The following is a 24642-nucleotide window of genomic DNA, read 5'->3' as shown; positions in this document are numbered from 1 at the left end:
TTATTTATTATTAGGTATCAATGTATTTTTATTAATACTGAATAGGTGCGACATGTTGAATAAAATTTTTTATTTTTCAATTTAACAAAGTTTAAATGTATTAATTTTTTAATTATTATTTGTAATTAATCAATTGTTTGAATTTTATTTTAGCTTAAATATTTTATAATATTGTTACTAAAACATTTCTGCAGTTCCTAATAATATGTCAGAAATAACTAATTTTCATTAAAAATAGTTATTAGATATCTATAAATTTAATTTATTAAACTTATATATGAATAAATTGTAAATTTTTTAAAGTTTAAAATAAACTTTAGCTATCCTTATAAATTTTGCAGCTTTGTTCTATTGTTTATATGCACACAATGAACAATAAACTAAAAAAAAAAGAAAAAGAAGTATTATCCTCTGTGAACTAATATTGTGAACTGTTCTATTATATTATTATGTATCATGTAAATAATTTACTTACATTAAAGGTTGAACGATTTTCATATATCTATCTGCTTTTATTATTCGAATTACAAAAAATTGTAATTTGTAAATATATGTAAAAAATAAAAATAAAAAATTGAACAAAACATGTGTTTTAATTAAATATAAATATAATCAGTAATAACTTATTATAATAAGTTACTTCAAAATTTAAATTATTTTGTGTACCTAGGACTTATATGTAGGTACTTAAGTACCTACGATTAAATTTGGCTTTTTTACTTAAAAGTTTATTTGTGGTTGTTGAAATATAAAACTTAAACCTAATTTTACTAATATATAATAATTTAGTATACGGTCATAAATACACAATATAACAACGAGTAAAATATTAAATAATATTAATTTATAGGATAAACATTTTTGCAGATAAATAAGTAAGTTATTACATATTTCAAATAATGTAACATTTTTTCTTAAATACTTATTATGACCACTATTTAAATTTAAAATTACTTAGGTACAGTTATATTTAAATATAATACTATACATATATCAAACTTATAAATATTTAATTAATTACTTATTTACTATAATTACGAGAAAACTATACTGTTTTTAGAGTTAATTTAACTTTTCTTATTTTACGATTTGTGTATGGTCTTCCATTTTTATAATATAACGACCTTCTTTTTCTATTTAGAGGTTTAGCTTCTTTTTCAGTTTTCGTGTCTTTGTTTTCTATTTCTTCTGCAGGCTGTATTAAAATTGGTTGATATGATCTATTTAATGACCGTTGGAACTCTATTATATCATCATTATTTCTCATTTTTACCACGTCATAATCGAGGTACCTGCAATATATAAAATTAAGTGTTAATAATTATTAGGTATTGATTAAATATAATACGATTTTAATATTATTATTTTGATTTACTATATTAAGAGTCAAATGCCAATGAACACTTATTAATTTATTACTAATAATATTGATATTAATTTGTTTTAAAACTATAATTAAAACTTTAATATTAAAACGACCTTGTTTTATTTTTTTAAATTAATTTTTATTAAAACAATATCATAAATATTCTTAATACATTTATAATATGTCATTAATACATTTTGCTTCAATTTAAATATCAATGATTTTTTATATAATTTACTTATATTTTTAAAATTGTTAGATTTTTATTTTTTTTGTGGTGGACATTTAATAGATAATGTTATTCTATGTATAATAATTTTTGTATGTTTTTATTAGTAACTTATTTATAAATAATGGAATAGGATACACAATATTATATTAATTATATTCTATTTGTATCGCAGTAACGTTGAATAATAGTTTCTATTCTATATGAAAGCAATAATAACTGATTTAAATTAAATTTATTATATAGAACTAAACCATCACTGATAACTGCATAATATTTAGTTTGATTGAAAATAGAAAATTGATGGAGGCGGATAGTTAAAAGAAAAAAAATGCAAATTATTTCGAAGGAAACACTAAACATGTTTAAACATTTATAAAGATCAGTCAGCTGATATTTTTCTCAAGACTATATTTATACACAGTGCTCTCTCAATAATTTACTTAAACTAGGAGTTATAACTTATAGAAAGCAATATAAATAGTAAGATGTAACGGTTACTTATTAGTGTATCAATACATTAATTCAACGATGGTCCTTATTCTAACGGATGGAAAGTGAAACGTGTCCTGTGTTGTTTAACCGTCAACTACGTTTTCATTTCAATTTCAATGTCATGCTCTATGTGTTATTCAATACTTTATTTAACCAAAATGTTCAGTCATGCTATCTGTCATTGGTGCTATGGACATATTTTAACGATTTCTCTGTGATTGTCCAGTTTAGAGGGAGTCGATATTATATCGTACACTTAAATATTTATTCAATTGATTATCCGGAAAAAGTGAAACCCTGATATATTTATGTTTTGTATCTACCTTTTCTTTTTATATTTTTCCGTCATCTCGTCAAAATATTAAATTATTCTACGTGTTTTACTATTTTATTCGGGGAAATGCAAAATTAGACAATATATACACATATACAATCAACCATGCGTTATTGTTCATATTATATGCGATTTATGAATGGTATATAATATTATGTGTACTTGTAAATAAAGGTGTCGTAATTTTTCGGATTACAATGAACTGTTAAGCTGTTATTGTGTTGTTGATGCATTATTACGCGTTATTTAGTCTTATTCAATATTTTTATAACCACGAATTACAGTTTTACACACTACAAATTTTATTCGATTCATATTTAATCATGTTTATATGAACATATTTAATAAATATGGCATGTAAAATTTAATTAACGGGCATATTATTATATATAGAGCCGACAATTATATGCCCTAAAAACCTATTAAATAGGTATGTACGCAGTTATACTCTAACAGTTATAAAAATATGCCCTTGAAAAATGCTCTAAAAATAACTATTATAATACATTCTAAATTTTATTTTCAATTAAATGATTACTTATATTTTATATTTATACTGCAAATGATTTAAATTATTGGTAAAAAAAAAAAAAGGGCGTACCTATATTATCAGCCCCCTTACTATATTCTGATATTTAAAAACCTTAAAAATGTTATTATTTTGTGAAAATTCTCGATTCATCGAGTTAAAAATATCTTAATTTACGAAATCCAAACATACGCTAAAAATGCACAAAATCATAAAAATTTACGCCAAAAATGCAAAAACTCCAAAATATGCAAAATAAAATTTTGTTATAGAATCTTTAGGCCATGAAATAGATTTTAATGAAAAACTAAATATTTTTACTTTTTAGAACAACCAATAACAATAATATGCTAATATGCATACACATTTCAGCCTTTATTTTATTTAATAAGTATTAATTTAAATAAGATTTAAAACATTAGTTAATTTGTTTGTGTTTGTTTGTTTGTTTATTGTTGTGTTTTTTTTTTATGTACAATCATATGAATACAATTTCGAAATAGTTTACTGCCGAATTTTAATTTACGGTATTATATTTATTCTTATTCGAAAAATATTATATCAACTAACCTTCCCACTGCTACTGCACCTAGCCCTAAAGCTGCTCCTCCGGCTACCAGACCTAGTGCAGGCAATAAGATCGATGGTGTAGCTACCATACCAAGTTTTTCTTTGACCACATTAGTAAGTTCACGGTTTCCGTTTCCGAAACCTAAATTTCCTGTAATCTTGTGTGTAGCTTCCACCAATGGATCGACCACAGGTCTCGTCAAATCGGACATTTTATCGAAACTAGTTTTCATTTTGTTCTTCATTAAGGTCCAAAATGATGCTTCATCATTAATATAATAACTAGGGCCATATTTTCCTTGTTTTTCGGGTAGACTATAATGTGGAGTGTATTTCTTAGGAACTTTTACTCTTGATTCTTTTTCTAAACCAGGTTCGAATGCGTAAGGACTCCTATCTGCATGAATATCATGACCAAAATATGAAAGTGCTTGTTGTCTTCTACCGTCTCTTTGAGTTTCCTCTACAGCAGCAACAGAAACAGGAACAGGTGGTTCATATTTTGCCGCTTGAACGCCCAACTCTGGGTGAGCATACTGTAGTACGGGGGTCCTTGCACTCTCTTCGAACGACAACCTTGACACTGTTTTTGGCGAATAGGCGGCAGAATTTGGGAAAACACTTATACTTGGCGCATGTAACACGCGAGCTTCCATTTTTGGCTCTAACATCCTGGATGTACGGTCATTTCCTAAAATGTTTCCATTTATATTCTTTATGTACCCAAGAATCTTATCTGTCATATATTTTTCGTCATATGTATCTCGCTGTGCCGTAAAATGTTGCTGTTCGTTGGTGATAATAGGCTGGGTCTTTTCTGGCTCAGGTTTTTTTTTGTACACCTGCCAAACACCATTGAACATTGGAGCAACTGTTTTATATTCTTCTTTTACCACGTGTTGGTTAGTTTTATTTGTATTTGGCACTAAAATACCGTTGATAACTCTTGCGTTTCTCCAAACTTGTGTGTCATTTTCATCATCGGGTTCTCTAACTCCCGTAATGACAGGTATACCGTCGGAATCCACATGGAAAAGACTTCTAGATTTTTTTTCCTCGTCTTTTTGGTTTTTAATATAGACCGAGTCCGATCGTATGACGACAGGATCTGGTACTTTAGGCGTGTTTCCATTACTTATTGATACCAACTGTAAGTCCGGTTTGGGTGTTGGTTCTGTAAATTGTTGTCTACCATCACGTTTCTTTACAACTATGGTGGCAATGTTTCCCGTTCGAGTTTTTACTTCCAACGTTTCCATGGCATCGGGATCTAGATTTCTGGCTACTTTTATAGATGTTCTTGTCATTTGAACATTATTGTTATCGGAAGCACCGTTAACAATAAGAGGTAATATAATAAACAAGAATGATATTTTCCACATCTGCAAGAAAAAAAAAATATCATTAATCTTAAATTATATTATATATATATTAAAATGTACTAAAAAATATGCGTTTTATAAAATATTTAAAAAAAATTTCAAATTCTATTTAAGTATTTATTACATAATCTGTATTTAAAAAAGCAGGTCAAACATTTAAATATATTGAATATTATACATGCATAACATTCATAAGTCACAACACCATAAAAGTTTGTGACATATGTTCAGTTCTATAGTTAATATTTTAGATTTACCTATACTAAATTCATTGTCTAGCATTTAACTATGAAAAATATTAATTAATATTAATTTACTTAGAAAATTATATTTAATATGTTTGTCCTCATTTTTGTTGCAATCCTACTGAACAAAATAATGTTTAAACAAACAGTAATATTCTAAAGTTTCTCCATTAACATTCAGTCAGTAAAAACTCGCTCACATAGCCAATAAAGCGATGCATACATATTACATATTACTTGTTTATTGGAAACATAAATCATAATTTTTTTTTAATGCTCAATTCACATATAATATATAATTTTATATGACGAACTAGAGTCGAAAAGAAATAAAACACTATATGATTATTTCATTACATTTAAACGTTCCGAGTGCCATTGACCTTAGAATCGAAGTTTACTTTCCCTTCTGCAACACTTATTCTAGACAGGTCCCTATGGTGAAACGCACTGTTTCGTCTTCTATCTGATTAAATATATGTATGTTCCGGAATAGTATAGCAAAATTAATAATAGAAATAATAGGAAGGAGACTCTATATTGACTATATTATTGAAGAGCAGATAAAATGAAAAATAACTGTAGGTAGAATAATTTTCATTAGGACATTTGGCTTTTCAATTCAATGTTTAAACCTAATGACATTGTAAATATCAGTGATAATCACGAGTTTCTCACACTTTCACTTAGTTTACACTTTACCGGATGCTTCCGCCAATGTCACGAACGTTTGTGGTAATTGAAATTAAAAATAATGTATATACAGCGTGAAAACATACAACTAATCCACCAAATTGTCGTTCTAATCACGTTATCATACCCATTATATTTTATTAATTAAAGAACACAAAACTATGTTTTACATTTTTTGTGAAAAATTTTTTTAAATTATAAATTATTGAAAAAATTAAAAAAAAAAATTGTTTAATTACAGGTATTTGTAAAAATAATTAGCCATATAATGAATTAATATCATACTTACACAAAATAAATATATTAAAATGAATAGTTTACAACTATGAAAATATAAAATATATAATAATATAGGGTCGAGTGGCATCGTATTAATAGTAACAAAAAAGAACATTTTAATTATTTAAATGTATTATTATTTACAATACTTTAATTATTAAATACCAAAAGAAAAAATACATATGAGAAAAATTTGTTAAATTATTACATTATTTTTTTTCCTACGATTATAATCAATTTAAAACCATTTAAATTTTTAAATTTTTATCAAAAAATTAGTTTGATAAATCATGGTTAAGATCGGTTAAGATGTAATTTGATTAATGATTTTAAATGTAATATTAATTATTTATCTCTTCAAATAATTGTATTATATACTTAATGCAGTTGGTATGACATAACTCACGAAGATAAATTATGAATGTGCGAGAAGTACCTATCAAAAGGCTGATATAATATAATATAATGTATTGTTTTTAGCTGTAACGTATTATATAGTTAAAATTAACAGTTAATCTTAATATAATATCTTGAACGATTATTGGTGTTTCAGTCTTATTTATTTGTTTGTATTAACTATATTATTTAAAATAATACCAAGAAAAGAATAATGATAATATTATAACATGGTTGTTATTTAAATTCATCTTGAACGGAAATTTATTCTAAAAACATCGTAAGACATAAGTTAATATGAGAACACGATAGTCGATACCAGTAGTAACGGTCGTCGTAACGTTATACATTTATAGTTTATATATACGAGAACCTACTTACAAAATGATTTAAACATTTTTTTTATCCTTTTATTAAAATGTGTATATTTTTCCAATATTATAGTAGGTATCCATATGATTTTCCATTCTAAACAACCAATGTTTAAACAGGTTTTTGTTTCGATCGTTTACACCCCACGGTTTCTATATTAATTGTATTTTTTTAGGGCGTCTAAACCGGTATTGTAAGACATTTAAATTATTGTCTATTGTTACATCGTTTAATTTTTAAACCATAACAATAATATTATTATAACTATATATATATATAATCTATGTTTATGTGTTTACTTTTATAATAGTACAATTATACTATATAATATAATATTGCATTTTTTTATGTATCCGGTATATTATATATTATTTTATCTGAATATAAGCATGCATGAATAGCAGTTTTTCGAACATTTTTGTTGTTGTTATAAAGATTATGTCTTACAATTTTCTGCTTGCATAATAGGCATATATATGGCAATAATAAATAAATATAAGTCTATAATATAAAAGTTAGTTTTGTTACACCAACATGTATGTCCCATTGTAAAAATTACAAAGTAATAAAGGCGTCGTGACTATAAATTTTAATCACCATACATATATTATATGAGTCAAAATAATAAATATGAATTCATTTTAATACTTAATATATTGTATACGTATTATGAATAAATGGAATTTATTATGTTGTTGAATAAATATTTCTAATAATGGTTAATTAAATTTGACTATTTTTTCAAGAGCGCCAATACGATTTTTTAATACGATAATTGTCTTATAAGTACCTACGAAACTTACTATTGTAAATTATTTAGTAAGCAATATGATCATTTAAAAAAAAAACATTATATAAATAAATAAATCAAAAACTGAACATACCTTTTTTCAATTCGTTTTTATTATCCTTTAAACGCACAAGACACTGTATTTAGTAAACAAACTCTATCCTACAACGTTAAGTGTACACTGGTTCAGTCTTATCGGAATTTTAGTTTGGTTTTAAAAAGTAAAAATATTCACATTTCACTTTCTACAAGCGGCCGTACCGTACTTACAACAAGCCACACAAGACTAACCCAACGTTGTAGTACTCTAGTCGGTACGCACCGATGCTTTCTTTCACTCATTAACTAATTTCCCCTGCTCTCACGTGGTGCAGTTGTTTGAATACCTATATATATGCTATATAATACTATATGCGCATGGGTACACCCATTTGTAAGTAACTTATGGCAAACCAATACGATATGAATGAAATGTATTATTTATTATGCATAGGTAGGAACAGTATTATTTGTATTGGATAACGTACCTATGTATACCGTAACCTGACTATATGTAATATAAATATATTTTTCTATTGACACCATAAAAAAACTTTGCAATTTTTTGGAAATATTTATTCTTTCTAGTTACACAAACAATTACATTTATCATAATTAAATAAAATTAACAATCATTCAATAAAGTGTTCAAAATGAAAGTAAAAGTTAAATTAAATTAAAATTTTTCATTTATAAATTGTATGTTTATATTCCTACGACAGTGCAAGACATTAAATGTTTAAAATATTTTGTAAAATATACTCGAGCACAGTAATCAGTAACATAAATAATAAGCTTAAAGCTGTATATTATTGCCTTAAATTATTGTAATAATTTACATAGCACTTAAACGATATTTTTGTATTTACTAAGATTTAAAATACTTATCTTTATGTTCCAAGGAATTATAAATAAAACTATCACTATACAACATTTCTTTAACCCTTTAACAAAAAAATTACGTTTTATATTTTTATATATGTACCTAGGTTCTTTATTGTATTGCAAATGGTTAAGATACGACTGTTTTGTGTTTGATCAAGTCATGATTTTATTTTTTAACAATAATAAAAGTGATCGCGCTTATTTTATTTTTAGTGATACATGTATGTTATATAATATAATAAATATGTAATTTTTAATATAATGTGCGATGTAATATCAGATTTAAATGCTCTATTCTATTTTATTTATAAAGTTAATTTAAATCATCATTATCACATTGTATATTTTGCAGCGTAGTTTAGATAGGTACTTAAAGTTATTTATCATGAATGGACCTTTTTACTTCTGAAAATTAAAACCTAATTTATTTAAGCAATAGCATTAAAATGAATTTATTTAATGATCAATATTTTAATTTTGAAAATAAATTTGGGTTTCGTAATAATATTAACATAGTGTGTTTCAACAACTTTTTTTATAAACTATTATGTATTATATTATATAAGTTATAAACATTTTTTATTATCATGAATGTAATAAACTATTAAGTTTAGGATTTTGTGTTTTTGATGGGGTTTGGATTTTATAGCATTGAAAAATATTGAAAAATGCACTATAATATGACCAAAAATAACTTTAAGATATGCGTTATAATATGTTCTAAAAACATCAAAATAGTAAAAAACAAAAAAATATATTAATTAACATTTTACTAAATTTATTATCATTAGCAAAAAAATATCACCAAAACTCCAAAAATGGCAGTTCAAATCTAAAATACTTCAAATATGCAAAAATAAAATAGCAAAATAAAATTTCATATTTGGATTCTTTGGGCATGAAATTAATGTATAGCTGACTCTGCTATTCTTATCTGTATCCTATAAGCAAAATGCCTGGTTATTAGGCTTTGTGGTTTAATATCATATCAATTTATTGAACATTTTGGAATATCATATAACTGTCATTTAAAATGATTTCTGAATTTCCGATAATTGTAGTTGTCTACAAAGTACATGTTTCTAAATTTCTAACATAATGATCAATACAGCAAAGTCATTGCGTTTTTATTGATAGTGTTATTGTAATAGTTTTACAATTTGAAATTCTGTAGACACCCGACAGTTGTTGTAAAAATGACATAAAAAAGAATCGAAGAATATTCTTCAAAAACATATTTATCATCTTGTTTTCACGATAAAGAAAATACGTTTTTGTGATTTGGACGATTCCCACTTCTCAATAATGCATCTTTTTACATTTGTCGATTTCCACTTAAAACTACTTACAAAGTACGCGCAGTTGAGTGAATGTGTGTGACTATATTATGTGCACGTATATAATTGTTTATAGCATGTAAACTTGTAAGGCCTACATATAGTGACATTCACACTTCAGTTGAATCATTTGTAAACATGTGAAAGCTAAATTTTCAATGTAATGTAAACAACTACCTACCTATAGGGTAATATCAAAATGTACATTTTTGAAGTAGTTTTAAGAAACTATATAATATATTATATATTAGGTAGATATGCGTATGATTTACACATTTTAAACAGTCACCATATTAATGATGTAATATAATAAACAATTAAATTATTATACTATTTTTTTAAATTTATAATTAAATTAAATTATCTGTTATAATAATATGTTGGCAATTATGGGGCTAGAGAAATTGAGCCCAAAACATCTTTTTTTTTTGTGGTAAACCTAGTCCTTGTTTGAAAAGGGTTAAGGTAAAACTAAATCTTCTTAGTTCTTATTTGATATGTTAAATGTTTTTAACAAACTCAAGTCGTGAAATATCTTTATTTCATGTTTCACCATTTTTTGTTCCATTAATTTTTTCCTATTGTTATTTTATTTATTTTAATTACCTCTAAAAATATCGTTTTTAAGTATCTTAAGAAATTGGATTTATGTCCATTTATTATAAAAATTGTCTTGTTTTGTTCACTAGTCATTGCATCCATTGTGCGACCACAAAACTATTATTATAACAAAGAATTTTAAGAACTGTAATTTTGAAGCTAAACACTTGAACTACAACTGGTGACTATAGTCGTCATGGTTATCATTCATATTTGACGATAAGTTTTTTTGATAATCGATAAACGGATAATATAGTACGATAGTTTTAGTGGTCATAAGGTTTTTTTCAAACATTACCGGCAAATCGACAAATCGGTAATTGATAATCACTAATTGGTGGCTACACAGTACATATTGAATGTAGGACTTTTCCTTTTTATATATATCATCGTTATTTATAAATTATTTTTTCTAAAAATTAAATTATATTATTACTCGGGACTCAATTTACCTATATGTAAAAGTTTTTTGGACTAATGTACCTATAACCCCAATATTGACTCAATTATATGGGACTCAGTTTACCTCTCCCGTGCAATTATTACTACAGATCTGTATAAAGAATAATGTGCTCTTATAATTAAAAATATTTTTTTAGTATTGTAGTTTTATATAATTTTTACTCCCTGCCACCAGTTTATAAAAAATACTTTCATAAAATGATGGAGTATTTTTTTTATTCTTTGGCTTAAAAACTTAACATAAACAATATTAGCACTTAAATGTAGATATTTAATATTTTATTAGTTTTTGGGTTTTAAAATATAAGATCCTACACATAGGGACTCATAGGACTACAAACTAATTTTTTGGCTGTATCAAAATATCCCTCAAATAGAGATTCATAACATGAAATCTTAAAAATATTCTTTATTTCAAATGTAACCATAATTTATACATTTATAAATAATAAATATAACCGTGGTAGTATCAATCATTTTAAGAATATTTTAATGAATCGTATGACTTATATTATCAACATCAACTAATAGGGTAAAAAAAAATGTTACTAACAATATTAAAATTAAAAAAATAATTATTTGTGTTGTATAACAATATTTAAATAATTGTAAATAATTATTTGATATATAATATTTGTATTGAAAAGATTCACTTATTTGAAAAATACCATTAATCTTTCAAAAAATATATTTTTGATGTGCTATCAAAATAGACGTGTAGTGGACACACTGCATAGTTAAATTAAACATTGGAAATACTAATAAATAAGATTCCCTATGAGAACGTTGAGAACTCATTTAATTAAAAAAGATTGTTCTAAATTCCGTACGGAATTTCATCATTAATATATAATACAAGTATTAAAATATAGAACATTTAAAAATACAAACCAAGTCAAAAGGTGTACTTAATTTAATCATAAACAAAAAATAAGCACAACAAATTTGAAAGAATATTCTTATTTTGTTAACGTTACATCAAGCTTAATATTAGATAAATAGATAATGAGTCTTAAATTAATGTTTCAAGCTCGTATAAACAGATAGGTATTATTTAATTGGTAAGTCAGTCAATCAATGTCTATATTCATGAGAGCTTGGGTTATATATTAATATTTTTATCACAGTTTTTTCTATACTATTACTTCGTATGACCAAAGGCAAATGTTTATTGTGATAATAGTTTTATGACTTTTCACTTCTTCGTTTGACAAATGGATTTGATTTTATACTAATATATAATGTGTATTGTAGGTGTATTTATATATTTATTGTTGCGGGTGTTTTGAATTCTTAGATAGTAACAGAAGTGTATAAGTACCTTAGTACTTATTGTTGAACGTTAAAATATTATTAGTTATTATTAGATGTGTATTTTATAACACCATAATATCATATAGTCATACAAATATTATACATTTTATGTATATGTAAGTGCGTGAATACATCTATTTAGCTTACCTTGTATCACTTCAAGAGTGAAGAAAAGGAAATTTAGAAATAATCAAGGTTTAAACGAAATTTATCTACCTAAAAACTAAAAAGACTTAAATGCCGCTTTATATGTGAACAAAGTTTCGTTGATTTATGGACTAATAAATTATGAATATCATTAATACAATGTATAGATACAATAAGCATTTATAATATATATTGTAAGATTATTTTGGATTATTATGATTCTATTGAGTATTTTGCAAAGTACATAGGACAAAGTATAAATACAAATTAGGAGAAAAACAGGTACATATCAACAAATTTAGTTATTAACTCGTTTTTAACAAATGCTGAAATATTGTTGTATATTAAGCATAACTGTATATAGGTAATATACTCAACTATTATGTAGCAAACGAAAACTTACAAACTAATAGTAACATTAACACATATATTTTTTATTTAATACTATTTTTTTAAGAAAATTTAACAAAGATCGATTTTTTATTTGCATGAGACGGTTATGTAAAAGATGTATATACCTATAATAAAGAATATGGCTTATTAGTTAATTGAATTGATTAAATGAAAATTTTAAAAATCAACAAATTTTTGTGTACTCGTGTTTTTTCATTATATGATTTAAATCTAATTCCGACCACAGAGCTCAAAATATTAATAAAAACATTCGAAAACAAATTGCTGAAAAAAATTAATGCTGCTGTGAATGTAAGAAAAAATTTACAAAATTATTTATCGGAATAAATAAAAACAATTTTCAAAACGTATTTTTGGTTTTGTTTAAAATATTTAAAACAAATTCCGTTAAGCTATTTATACTTCAGAAAATAAAAACACGAGTCAAACAATATGCTTTAGTTATGCGCATATCTACACTAAGTTAAATTATTTTATTCTCAATTATTTTGTAACTTGTAGAAAGTAGTTTGTATCACCTCCAGTGAAATTCCAAGAAAGCAAGTAGCCAAACAATTTTGGAATTCCTCGAATTATTTAATTTAAATTTAATTGTAATATTAAAGAACTCGATGAGTTGCATTTGTCACAAAATTTAACCACATAATTTTAAATTATAACTAAAAAAATGTATTAAATTGACATTGATGCTAATTAAAGTTAATTTTTACTGTGATGGATCATTTATATTTATACAAACTATTGCAAGTTATCTTATATGAAATAAACATAACCAAAATTAAAATTTTAAAATTAGTTTTAAAACAAATTTATGGTTTTGTATCTACTACAAAAGTGATTTTTTTTATACTTACTCGTATAAACTAATAGTGACGATAAGTGCATCACGTAAATAGTATTACTTTCAAAATTGTTATCATTTATCAATTAGTGTTTACATTTCAACATTATGTGTAATATATAATATATTTAACTCACAATATTTTGTTAAGTTTCGCGAGGGACAGAGAGAGAAAACAAATAGTGTACAGACATCCTCTAGAAATTCTTAACCATTGATAACTATATGTATTAATTTAATAAAACCCTTCACACAACATGCGTTACTTATGACTATATAAGTAATCAATAATTGTCATAGTTATTTTTCAATTGTTATTTTACGAACAAAAATGACATGTCTTTTACCGATATAGATTGATGAAATTGATTTTTAATTTAGGTATGTACAATATTAACCATATCTAAAATATTAAAACAACAAATTCAATTAAGTCGTGTTAGATAATATATTTATATATTTAATAACCGTGACTAGAAGATAATTCATAATTTATTGTAGGTACCTATGGTTAAAACAATTATTATGAATCCGATAGTTTAGCAAAAATAAAAATCATATTATGCTTTTTGATCGTTTATGTGTTCATAATATTTTTTCACATATATAAAGTTAAAAAGTAGTTGACCTTTAATAATTAATAGACTTTTTATTTATTTTACATGAAAAAGCGAGAAAAATTATCATTTTATGCATAACATAGTAGGAATGTCTTCAAAAAATAATTAAGAATAATAAAGTAGGTATTTATAATAATTATATTCAGAAAGTTGTTTAGAGAATACATCATAGCCTTGCTATAATAGTATATAATAATATATATAACCATACCTATAACAATGGTATAATAGGTAAGCGTAAAATCAAATGAATAAATTTCGAAGAATATTATACAAAACTATTAATGTAATGAATATCAATATAGTTTAAATTACAGAACATCTTAAGTCTTAACGAATGCATTTATGAACATATGCTTTTTCTATGTACCTATGTTATTTGATTAAGATCGTTTCCAATGACCTAACTAAAAGGAATATTGACAAAGAAATAAACATAAGTCCAAGATTATATTTAAAATGTATCACATCGAAAGCATATCGGTAGGTAATAAATAAAACTATGATCCATTAGAGTTCATAATATTTATTATTTAGTATTTATTTTGGGACCGAGTTTCGGAGTTTAATATAGACTTCAGTGACCACTCTAATTGCTGTCTCTCTTCTCCGTTCGGGTGCATAATTTATCATAAAATACCCATTACCAAGATCTAAACATATAAAATCTATCTATCAATTATTACATAGGTGAAATATTTATCGCTCGATGACTCAGGCGGGTTATTAACATTACATCAAGTGTTTTTAAACTCGAAAAACAATATGAAGCGGTATGAGATTATAATCCAAAGTTTCTCGAAAGACGGGTTATTATTTTTATTTTTTCTACCATTCAAATAAGTAAAATTAGGAATATATTGGTTTATATAATAATGACGTGTTTTTTAATCTTTTTTTAATTTTAAACTTCAGCATTAATTATTAAAAATATTTTATCATGATGTGAGGTTTTTTTAAATTTGAAAAGATGATTTTTTTAATATAATGATTGTTTATTACTTTTAAATATTAAAAATAATATCAAAACATTGTTTTTCACCGAGATGATTGATGCGAGACGAGTGCTACTATCTGTACATCCTGCTTAACTTTTTCTTATTTTCCATTAGATTTTAGCATTTTTTTTTTTTAAATTCTTTATAATTGAGGTGCAGGAAATTGACTTTCTGTAAAGTGAAATTAAGTATATTTATCCAATTTTGAATCCGTAGATGCATGTATGAAATTTTTTGAACTAGATATTTTTCTTAGTTTATTAAAAAAAAATGTTTTCCAAACCAAAATAAATTTTAACTACTATGTATAATATTATGCTTTATTTTTCTAAAAATATACCTAAATATATAATACAATTATAAAATAAATATCCTATTGCATCGATAGGTTATGTTTAATTTGTGTAAAAAAGAAATATATTACCTACTATATTAGTAATATTACTATAAATAGTATGATTTACGTATATCTAGTACTATGTAACATTTTAAAACTTTCGAAATTAATTTTATAAATTAAAATGCCTGATTATAAAGATGCATTAGTAAAAAATATTATATTTTTAATCAATGATAATAGAATGATGAGACGTGTACAATTTGGTGAATAGGTATTGACCATTTTATTAAAAACCTTCTAAAAGATTTAATGTCGACCTTAATATGCACTTGCATAGTACACATGACAAGATATTAAATCATAACGTAAAATCTACAATGTCTGAAGAGAGAGGAATGTACTTATAATCGCTGGAGAGTTATTTAATTTCTCAGTTAAGCGTGTCTGCGCGTGTTGCTTTTCGGTTTTACTTTTTCGTGCTACTTACATTAAATAGGTACGTTAGACTCCGTTAAATGTTTTATCGAAACGATCGGCAGACGAAATCGAATTTATGTGCATATGAAAATGTATATAACCGCATTGCATTGTATGACGTGTAGACGTGAGTAGTACTCGTTTGGTAATAAATTCAAATATTTGTGTCAAGTATATATTATTCATTTGGGATTTTGGAGTTTACGTCGTGTCTTAATAATTATACTATATAGCAGCGTAACAAGTAATATTTCGATTAGACAATCATTGTACACACAATGAAGACTAAAGATATTAGAAAAAAAAAATTGTATTAACCATAGACGATTTTAAGTCGACCAAAAAATATGAAATTTTATTACAGTTTGATAGCAATGATGGATTTTTATCGATGAATACGTTTCGCGAGAATTTACTATCAGTAACAGGTGATTTAATACTTAATGCTTTGAAGCAAAAAAAAAAAAAAGTGCACAATAATGTAAACACACAATATTCTACGTCTATAGTTATAAGATATAATGACGTATAATAACATAATACAATCCCGAAAATGCAAATAATATATCAATTTGGGCCAAATGATATAATATAAATATAATATGCAGTGTAAAAATCTACGATTTTCGAATTTCCATCCGGTTTAAGTATTGTAATAAAAAATATTGTACGTAGGTATCTACCGTTTATTAGAATACATATAATTATACTACATATATACTTGATTTGTGCATATAAGTTTAATATTAATTGCATTAAAACTTAAAAGTGTGCCTATAATTATAATTCTTGTTCGTCTGTATGATTGAGGATCGCGTCAAAAGCCACAAAAGAAAGCGATATCCGTAATCCGTTATGTATAAGAATGTGTCATCAACCACATTCTTAGACGAAATTTATCCAGCAGATTTAATTTTTTATTATTATTTATTTATGGTTATCGTGGAACGAAAGTTCGCCCAGGGCCAAGTCAACTTCCGATAACCAGCCATTAAAACGTGTCTGCATTCCGTGCATTAATGGAATTCTCGCGGTCCGAACGGTATACATAAAAATTGTGGTTACCGTGTTGATATCATAAAAATGTACCTATACATATACATGCTACCAGGTATATTATATTATTATTATTATTATTATTATTATTATTATTGCAGACAGTACCTATATATAATAATACATATATATACTATATATAATATACAACACAACAGCGACGCCCAGCTTGTTCAATCACTGCAAACGAATACTTGACACGATTCCGGCTCTGCGGACGCGGCTGCTTTAGCGATTTCCACCATCGTTGGGCTATTGTCCACGGTCCAGCTGAAAATAATAAGACGATAATAATATGTGACCATAACTTTATACTGCGGCTAATGATGTGTATACCTTTATTTCGAAGATGCCACACCAGCATAATATGTCGTATCCGTCCTACAAACGTACAACATATCAAACTTATAAATTTAATCGAACCAATTTTGTGTTGTTAGCTTTATCATTGAACTGAATTGATCGGCTACCAGACTTAAAGGTAAGAAAGTTCATTAGGTAAGAATAACATTGTCTATGCTTGTGCGTTGGTTTTTTATGATGTTTAGATTTTTAAGTGAGTTAGACGAGCCTGTAAACTACAGGATTACAATATTACTATAGTAGCTAGGTATATTACTGTATACTATTACAGACTATAGTACAAAACGGTTTATTTGCTAGAAAATTAAAATATCGTAAAAAACCAACATAAAAATACAGATAGTATAGTATTCTTATCTTTAAGTTTGATAATAGGTTTTTCTAATAGATTTACTGTAATACTACGTATTATATAGTTAACAACACCAAATTGGTTCCGCTGAGCACAGATTTGTTGTGTTGTACGTGTGTGAAATGGAAAAAAACATAATATTATGCAGGCGTGAGTGTATGTTGTGCTCCTAAGTCATCGTGTCATTTTTTATTATAATGTCAAAACTACAGTCATCATGGCCACAATGTTTTCTCGTATTCCACTGATAACTTTGTATATAGTATGAAGTGATGTAATGAATAATCGGAAAAACATGGTGACCCGCCACGGTAAAGTTATTATTCAAATCTTATAATATTTCTGTTTTAATTCAAACGTGTGAGCCATTGTTAATAATACGTAATTAAATTATGCTCGTTTTAAGTAGGCGCCTACTAACTTATTATTATAGTAGGTTTTTGCAAGCGTCACTTGATCAGAATTATTTTAATTATTATTTCGTATTAGGGACCTACTGCAGGTCAATATACATTTTTGCCATTTTGAAGAAATAGTTATTCATTTTATTTATATAGCCGTGGTAGTTATTACTCGTAATTTGTAAGTAGTATGTTTAATTAATATTATATATATGTTTCAGTTAATTTGGTAACATATATAGGTTAGTAGACTAATGACGTACCTATAGACATTTCACAAATTTTTGAAATCCACGTTATAAATTTTATTTACTTCGAAGTCAATTGGTGACTAAACAATAATTTAATTAATCTTACTTTAACTGATAATTTTGCTGTAGAGTTTCCAATTCAATATGCGAATAGTTACTCTTTAGAGTTTCGCATATTTTTTTTTTTAAACAATCGTCTAAATATCCAGGCGATTTGTCTTCTCCGTCAGTTTTCAATCCCGTGCTCGTCTTTCTCAATGCCTTATACGAGTTCTTCCCTGTAATAACATTTGGGCTGAATGTCGACGAATTCTTTTGGAACCTATACCAAAAGCAAACAATAATATAATATTACTATTTCAAATTTAGGCAATAATATACCACGTAGACATAAACAAATAACAACTTTGAACTTTTCTTAATCGGAACATTTGACCATAATAATATTTATGTGTGATGTAATACATAGTAACAACGCGTTCAACTCAATCCTTTCCGATCCATTATTATACTCTTCTAGCACAAAATAATATAATATAAACTTTATTTGATTTAAAAAAATATAGTAATATGTATAGGTAATAAGCATATACTATAATATAATAAGTGTACTATTAAATGTATTCCAAAAAAATTATTTTAAACAGGAAACACGCCATAATTGTACCTACTGAACGCGGTTTTCCAGACAAAGGTGATTAGTTGCGTTCAAACTTTAATACGTTGGAGCGAGGAAATTAATCATATCTGCCATAACATATCTATGCGCTCTAATAACGTAACAGAAGGATCTTGTAATGAAGTCAAATAACACACAATAAAGTATATAAACTAATGCGGTTGCAGCGAATGCAAACGTCGGTGATCGTCCAATTTTAGAAATATTTCCAAAAAAAAAAAAACATGTCTAATTAGTTGTTTTCACTTTTTAGGCCATGGAATTCGATAATAATCTATGGACATGTGCACTCGCGCGCCATGAGAACGTAATTCGAATAGTCGAATTATAGATGTTTAATATAATAGAGACCGTCGACCGTCAAACATGATTCCTCGGTAGAATGCATCTACACGGGAATATCGCATATACAACAAGTACTAACGAGATGAAAATAATATTAATTAATAATAATAATAATAGTAGTAGTAATAGTAAACTCGCAAGTTAAACGTGAGTAAGTAGACAAACGAAACACACTTAGTGTCTGCATGTAAGTCGTAGCTATGACCTTTTTGCAGCCGAAGATTTCTCCACAGGGTGCGGCGGTCGGCTATAGTCCACAAGACCTGCATCAATTTTCACGCGTGTATATACATAATGATTTATCATGTATGCTCGCCCCCTTTTTCTTTAATAATGTAGTCATTTTTAGAATTTTTAAATATACTCGACAATTTTTTTAAATTTTTAAGATTTTCTGTACTACTTATGGAATGTTCTGTAGATATACAAACATTAGGTTTTTTAAATAAGACCTATATTATCTACTGTAAATTATTTAGCAGACAATTTTTTTTGAAAATGGTCCAATAGTATAATAAATTAATAAATACTATACTACTACAGATCCATTATATATTATTAAATCTATTTTTCATTTTTGTACAACCATTTTTAAGGATCTAATATCATTAATATAAATATTTTAATAACCGAAAAATTATATTCGTTTAAACTTTGAAATAGGTACAAAAATATTCTCTGAAAAATTATCCATTAAATAATTTACAGCAAATAAAAGAGATTTTTGTTTGAAAAACAAATGTTTATTTAGCTATAGGATACTCCTTGAGCAGTACAAAAATTCTAAAATTTAATTTCATAGATCAGAATTTGAATAAATTTACTATTGCAGGAATAAATGGGAGTGGGGTGGGTGAGCGATGAGTTGCTTAGTGCATCTCGCTGTTTAAGAATATTGGGAGACAGTAATTATTATTGTATGATTATACCATGTATTATGTAACCACATAAAATATGTGTGCGGTTGACTCGGTATATTATTATTATACTCGATACTACGAGCGACTGACAAGTATTATTTTATTCTCTTTTATGCTTTTTTCCAAATCGTATACGTATGACAGCGTAATCGCAAAAACCACACACACACACACACACACTAACGTAGTATACACCCATCACCCATATACGAAAGGAGAAGCTATATATGCGTGTATTATGGGTGCCGCGGTGGGTTGTGCTATCGTCATCAGCTCGTCGCGTGTGTGTGTGTGTACTGTGTATATAATATAAATATATATATATACCTAAAGCCGAGACGCTTTCACCCGCACGAAACGTCACCGTGGCGCGGAGTCTCCATTAGATTAGAGAGAACGGTTTACTTGGTCGTCGTCGGCCTGTGCGATCTACCGTATAAGGCCGCACTTTTCACCGGGTGCAGTTATTCGCGATATGACCGCTGCGTAGATTTCCCCTTTCCCCTCCCCGTTTCCTATATCGGAATCAGTCGCATGTTTACATATATAAGAACATTGGGTTGGTCGCTACAACGATGTATATTGTATACATATAATATATCAATGATGACAAAGTAGAAAGACATAGAATAAGAGCAACCAAAAATGGAGCCGACACCGGGTCACGATGTGGTTAAGTTAGGTTAGGTCATTTAAGCTATGAGCACAGCTTTACATGGGAGAACGGTATACCTATACGAAATATTATAACTATACAGGTAGTGGCAGAACTCGCAACGCGCAGGAAAAGTTAGAACAGAAGGCGTGGATTTGTGTGGAGGCGTACTATATGCATTGTCGCCATACCGTATTACTTGACAGGGCGCAGAATGAATAAGTCCAGATTAAGATTTTTGAGCCCCCCCTCCCCCTTCGGTGTATAATAATAAAAAATTTCCTATAATATCGTAATTTTATTTTCATAAAACATAAATATATAACTCTTATACGTTTTTCATAATTTAAAAATAATCAAGATTGTTGTATCATATCATAAAATTTTTTTAACAAACTGATAACAATATTAAATCCCACGAAAGATTCTAGGATCAAATGCTTTATTTTCAAGATGATTTTTTTAAATAAATATTTTTATTTTTTCTAAGGATTAAAGGTAAATTTAAGCTATTTTATTTTAAACAATTAATATTAAATAAATAAATATTATAATATTATAAATATATTTTGCCAAATTGAAAGCCCCTAAAAATCTCAAGTCTTGTAGCCAGAGAGCCATGCTCACCCTGGACTATCCCTAATCCTGGCTTGGCTGAAAAAGATAATGAAACTCTATAACTCGATAACTCTTAACAAATTATACGGATATAAGATCGAATAATTGGAATATATTATTATTTTATTCATATACTATATAGATACAACTGTACAAGTCGAGTACCTATACTAGACAAATAATTAATTATTTTATTTCTTAGCAATATTTGAAACGTTTCAATTAAATATGTAATATTTTATTTTTACTGGTCAAATTACAGATACCTACATAAAATATTATTGTGATATCCAATATTATAAAATTTACATTAATTTGCTCAATACGCATTGGATAAGTGTATAAAAAAAGTATGTATATTACATATTTATTTTAGAATAAATTGCTTAACCCTGAAACTAATAATAACTAAACTCAAGAATCTTATAATGACATTTAGTCACTACCAGAATGTTGAAAATTCGTCTAAATAATAATGATAAGTCTTGATCAATTTACATAGAAAATAATTCAGAAAAATAGCGTTTCCGAGAAAGAACTATGTTTTCCTTTTTTTTCAATTATCGGCGAAACGCATAGATATAAAATTGTTAGATTGTAATTTGCACCAATATAAGTATAATAACATAAAAATTTGCCTTATACATAATTATATGTGTATATTGTATATATACCATTTGTATTTTTACAGTCAAATTGCTTTCTTCTAACGAAATTTAATATAATATTTACTCACTGGTAGGGGTATTGTTTGGAATCCACTTTGATGACGGTCGGCGGAAAAGAAGCAAGCAACAGACCAACCGGCAGAATAGTGGCCAACACCTTGAGCATGCTCTTCCAGGGGTCTTTTTTATGTGTCGTGACGCTGTGATAAATTTTTGGTGGTTCGTGTATTATGTCTGAATATTGTGACATCTCGTTCCCGTGATATTTGCCGAAATGCCTTTCGTAGGAGTTGTAGTCGTAAGCACTAGTGTGCTGCGTCCCTCCAAAATCGTGTTTCATCGGCTTGGACTGCGGCTGAGGTAAGACTTCGGTAAACTTATACGGGCCCCTAGACTCCGGCCCGTTAGATCGATTGTCGTGATGTGAATATTGGTAGTAATGTTCTTGGGTCGCTTGGGGAAAAACTACATTACTGTCATTCGGTTTTGGTGGCAATTGATATGTTTGTTTATTGGGTCTTGCGAAGTATTCAGGTTTGTGGAAAACTTTGTTAGTGACTTGTGGACTAGGTTTTTCGAATATAGGATTACCGTCGGGCCTGTAATAATTGCTGGGCTTGAAGTCTTCGAAAACCACACTAGGACTATACGACGAAAAGTTAACGGTAGTTTGAACCGAAACCGCAGTGTCTTCGGTAACTAGAGAAATTTTTTCCAAACTTTTGGTTTCTTCGGTAACTCGTGGAATTTTTTCCAAGCTCTTGGTATTTTCAGTGGTAGTATCGGTCGTCTCTGTTGTAGTAAATACGTCTACGTCGAGCTGTGGCATCTGACGGGAATGACAGACGAATATCAACAGCGAAAGTATAACCTATAAACACACGTCATTATAAAGGTTCCTAATACAAATTACTGACATTGCTTTCAATTGATTAATATATAATGTAGTTTTACAACATTATACTTACCTTTTCCATGTTCCCAAATAATAATAACATAATATTACCTATATTTCAGTATTTGGGCGCTTATTACTCCTTTACGTAGTCGCTCATCGCATTCGAATGAGATAAACGACAGAATTTTATATTATTTCAAGAAGACCATGCATATTGTTCATATTCAAGACACGGAAGAGTGTACAAATTAGACACATGTTATAGTATATTTCAATAACAACGGAGTTACATCTTAATGGGACATTATTCACTTTCCTTTAATTGTATGTAATTATTTGTATTGTCTCTGCAGTGGTACAGAATATGTAAGTATACATGATGTAACTTTATCACTAATAGTATCACAGTAGGTACTGTTGTATAGTAATTATTTTAAAACACTTTATACACTAATTGTACACATGCATTTTGTTATTATTGTCCTATTCAAGGAAGGAAGCTGGAAGACGCTCATTGTTTACCACGCAAGTAAACATAATTTAAATACATGTATTTATTGTGTTCAATGGTTTTATTTGTTTAGGTTTTTTTGTATAAATAAAAGTTTTAAATTTTTGTATATATCATTACCAAATAAAACCTGAAATTATTTAACAGTATAGAAATCACACTGTTAAAACTAGTTGTATTAAAGGGTGTCCGCCGTCTGGTAGATTTAAGAACGTGTCATAATTAATTATACCTAAGTTTAAATAATTTCGTGTTTTTTATTGCTACATGACCAATAATAATATTCTTTTAGTGTTAAATTTCATTCGTTTCTGTAGAAAAAACATAAATTTACTTTTTACTTTCACTTTTCCTTAATTGGATTAAAATATCAATGAAATGAAAAATTATGTTTACGAAGTATTTAATATATCTAAATACGATTTGTTGATGGAAATTAGAAAATGTAAATAAATTAAACATTTATAGATTATATGTATTATGTATGTATAATATAATTTATAGATATTATTAATAAAAAGCTTCTATTAATTCGTTGATTTCTATCACAATTCGAGAGTAAAGTAATATATTACTATTAATAAAACCTATAAATTAAAATAATATTAAAAAGACATCATACATAATATTATAATATAAAATCTAAATGAGCGGTTTAAAATATATAATTTTTAATAATTACTTACCATAAATGACAATTTTAAAGTATTAAAATATAATAGTATATTTTACAAAATAAGTTTTTTGTAATTTAATGAGAATCACGAAATT

At 26.8% G+C, this 24642-nt stretch overlaps 2 protein-coding genes across 3 annotated transcripts; both read right to left on the bottom strand.

The window, feature by feature from the left end:
* Positions 1–574: 574 nt before the first annotated feature.
* Positions 575–7987, bottom strand: LOC132921474 (uncharacterized). The gene is made up of 3 exons (XM_060984511.1): positions 7775–7987; positions 3524–4905; positions 575–1292 (listed from the first exon to the last, which is right to left on the bottom strand). The coding sequence occupies exons 2-3, from the start codon at positions 4903–4905 to the stop codon at positions 1046–1048; spliced, it is 1629 nt and encodes a 542-aa protein (XP_060840494.1). The 5' UTR covers positions 7775–7987; the 3' UTR covers positions 575–1045.
* Positions 7988–15867: 7880 nt separating this feature from the next.
* Positions 15868–23652, bottom strand: LOC132923142 (uncharacterized). 2 transcript variants are annotated; one of them, XM_060986975.1, is made up of 4 exons: positions 23431–23652; positions 22531–23333; positions 18684–18899; positions 15868–17480 (listed from the first exon to the last, which is right to left on the bottom strand). In XM_060986975.1, the coding sequence occupies exons 1-4, from the start codon at positions 23458–23460 to the stop codon at positions 17384–17386; spliced, it is 1146 nt and encodes a 381-aa protein (XP_060842958.1). In that variant the 5' UTR covers positions 23461–23652; the 3' UTR covers positions 15868–17383. The 2 variants fall into 2 exon arrangements, with proteins under 2 accessions (XP_060842958.1, XP_060842959.1); XM_060986976.1 differs by having other exon boundaries at positions 23469–23652.
* Positions 23653–24642: the final 990 nt, after the last annotated feature.

Source organism: Rhopalosiphum padi, chromosome 2, assembly GCF_020882245.1.
Source record: "Rhopalosiphum padi isolate XX-2018 chromosome 2, ASM2088224v1, whole genome shotgun sequence".
Classification (NCBI taxonomy): Eukaryota; Metazoa; Arthropoda; class Insecta; order Hemiptera; family Aphididae; genus Rhopalosiphum; species Rhopalosiphum padi.
Note: the sequence above shows the minus strand (reverse complement) of the source record. Positions and strands in the feature narration are given on the sequence as shown.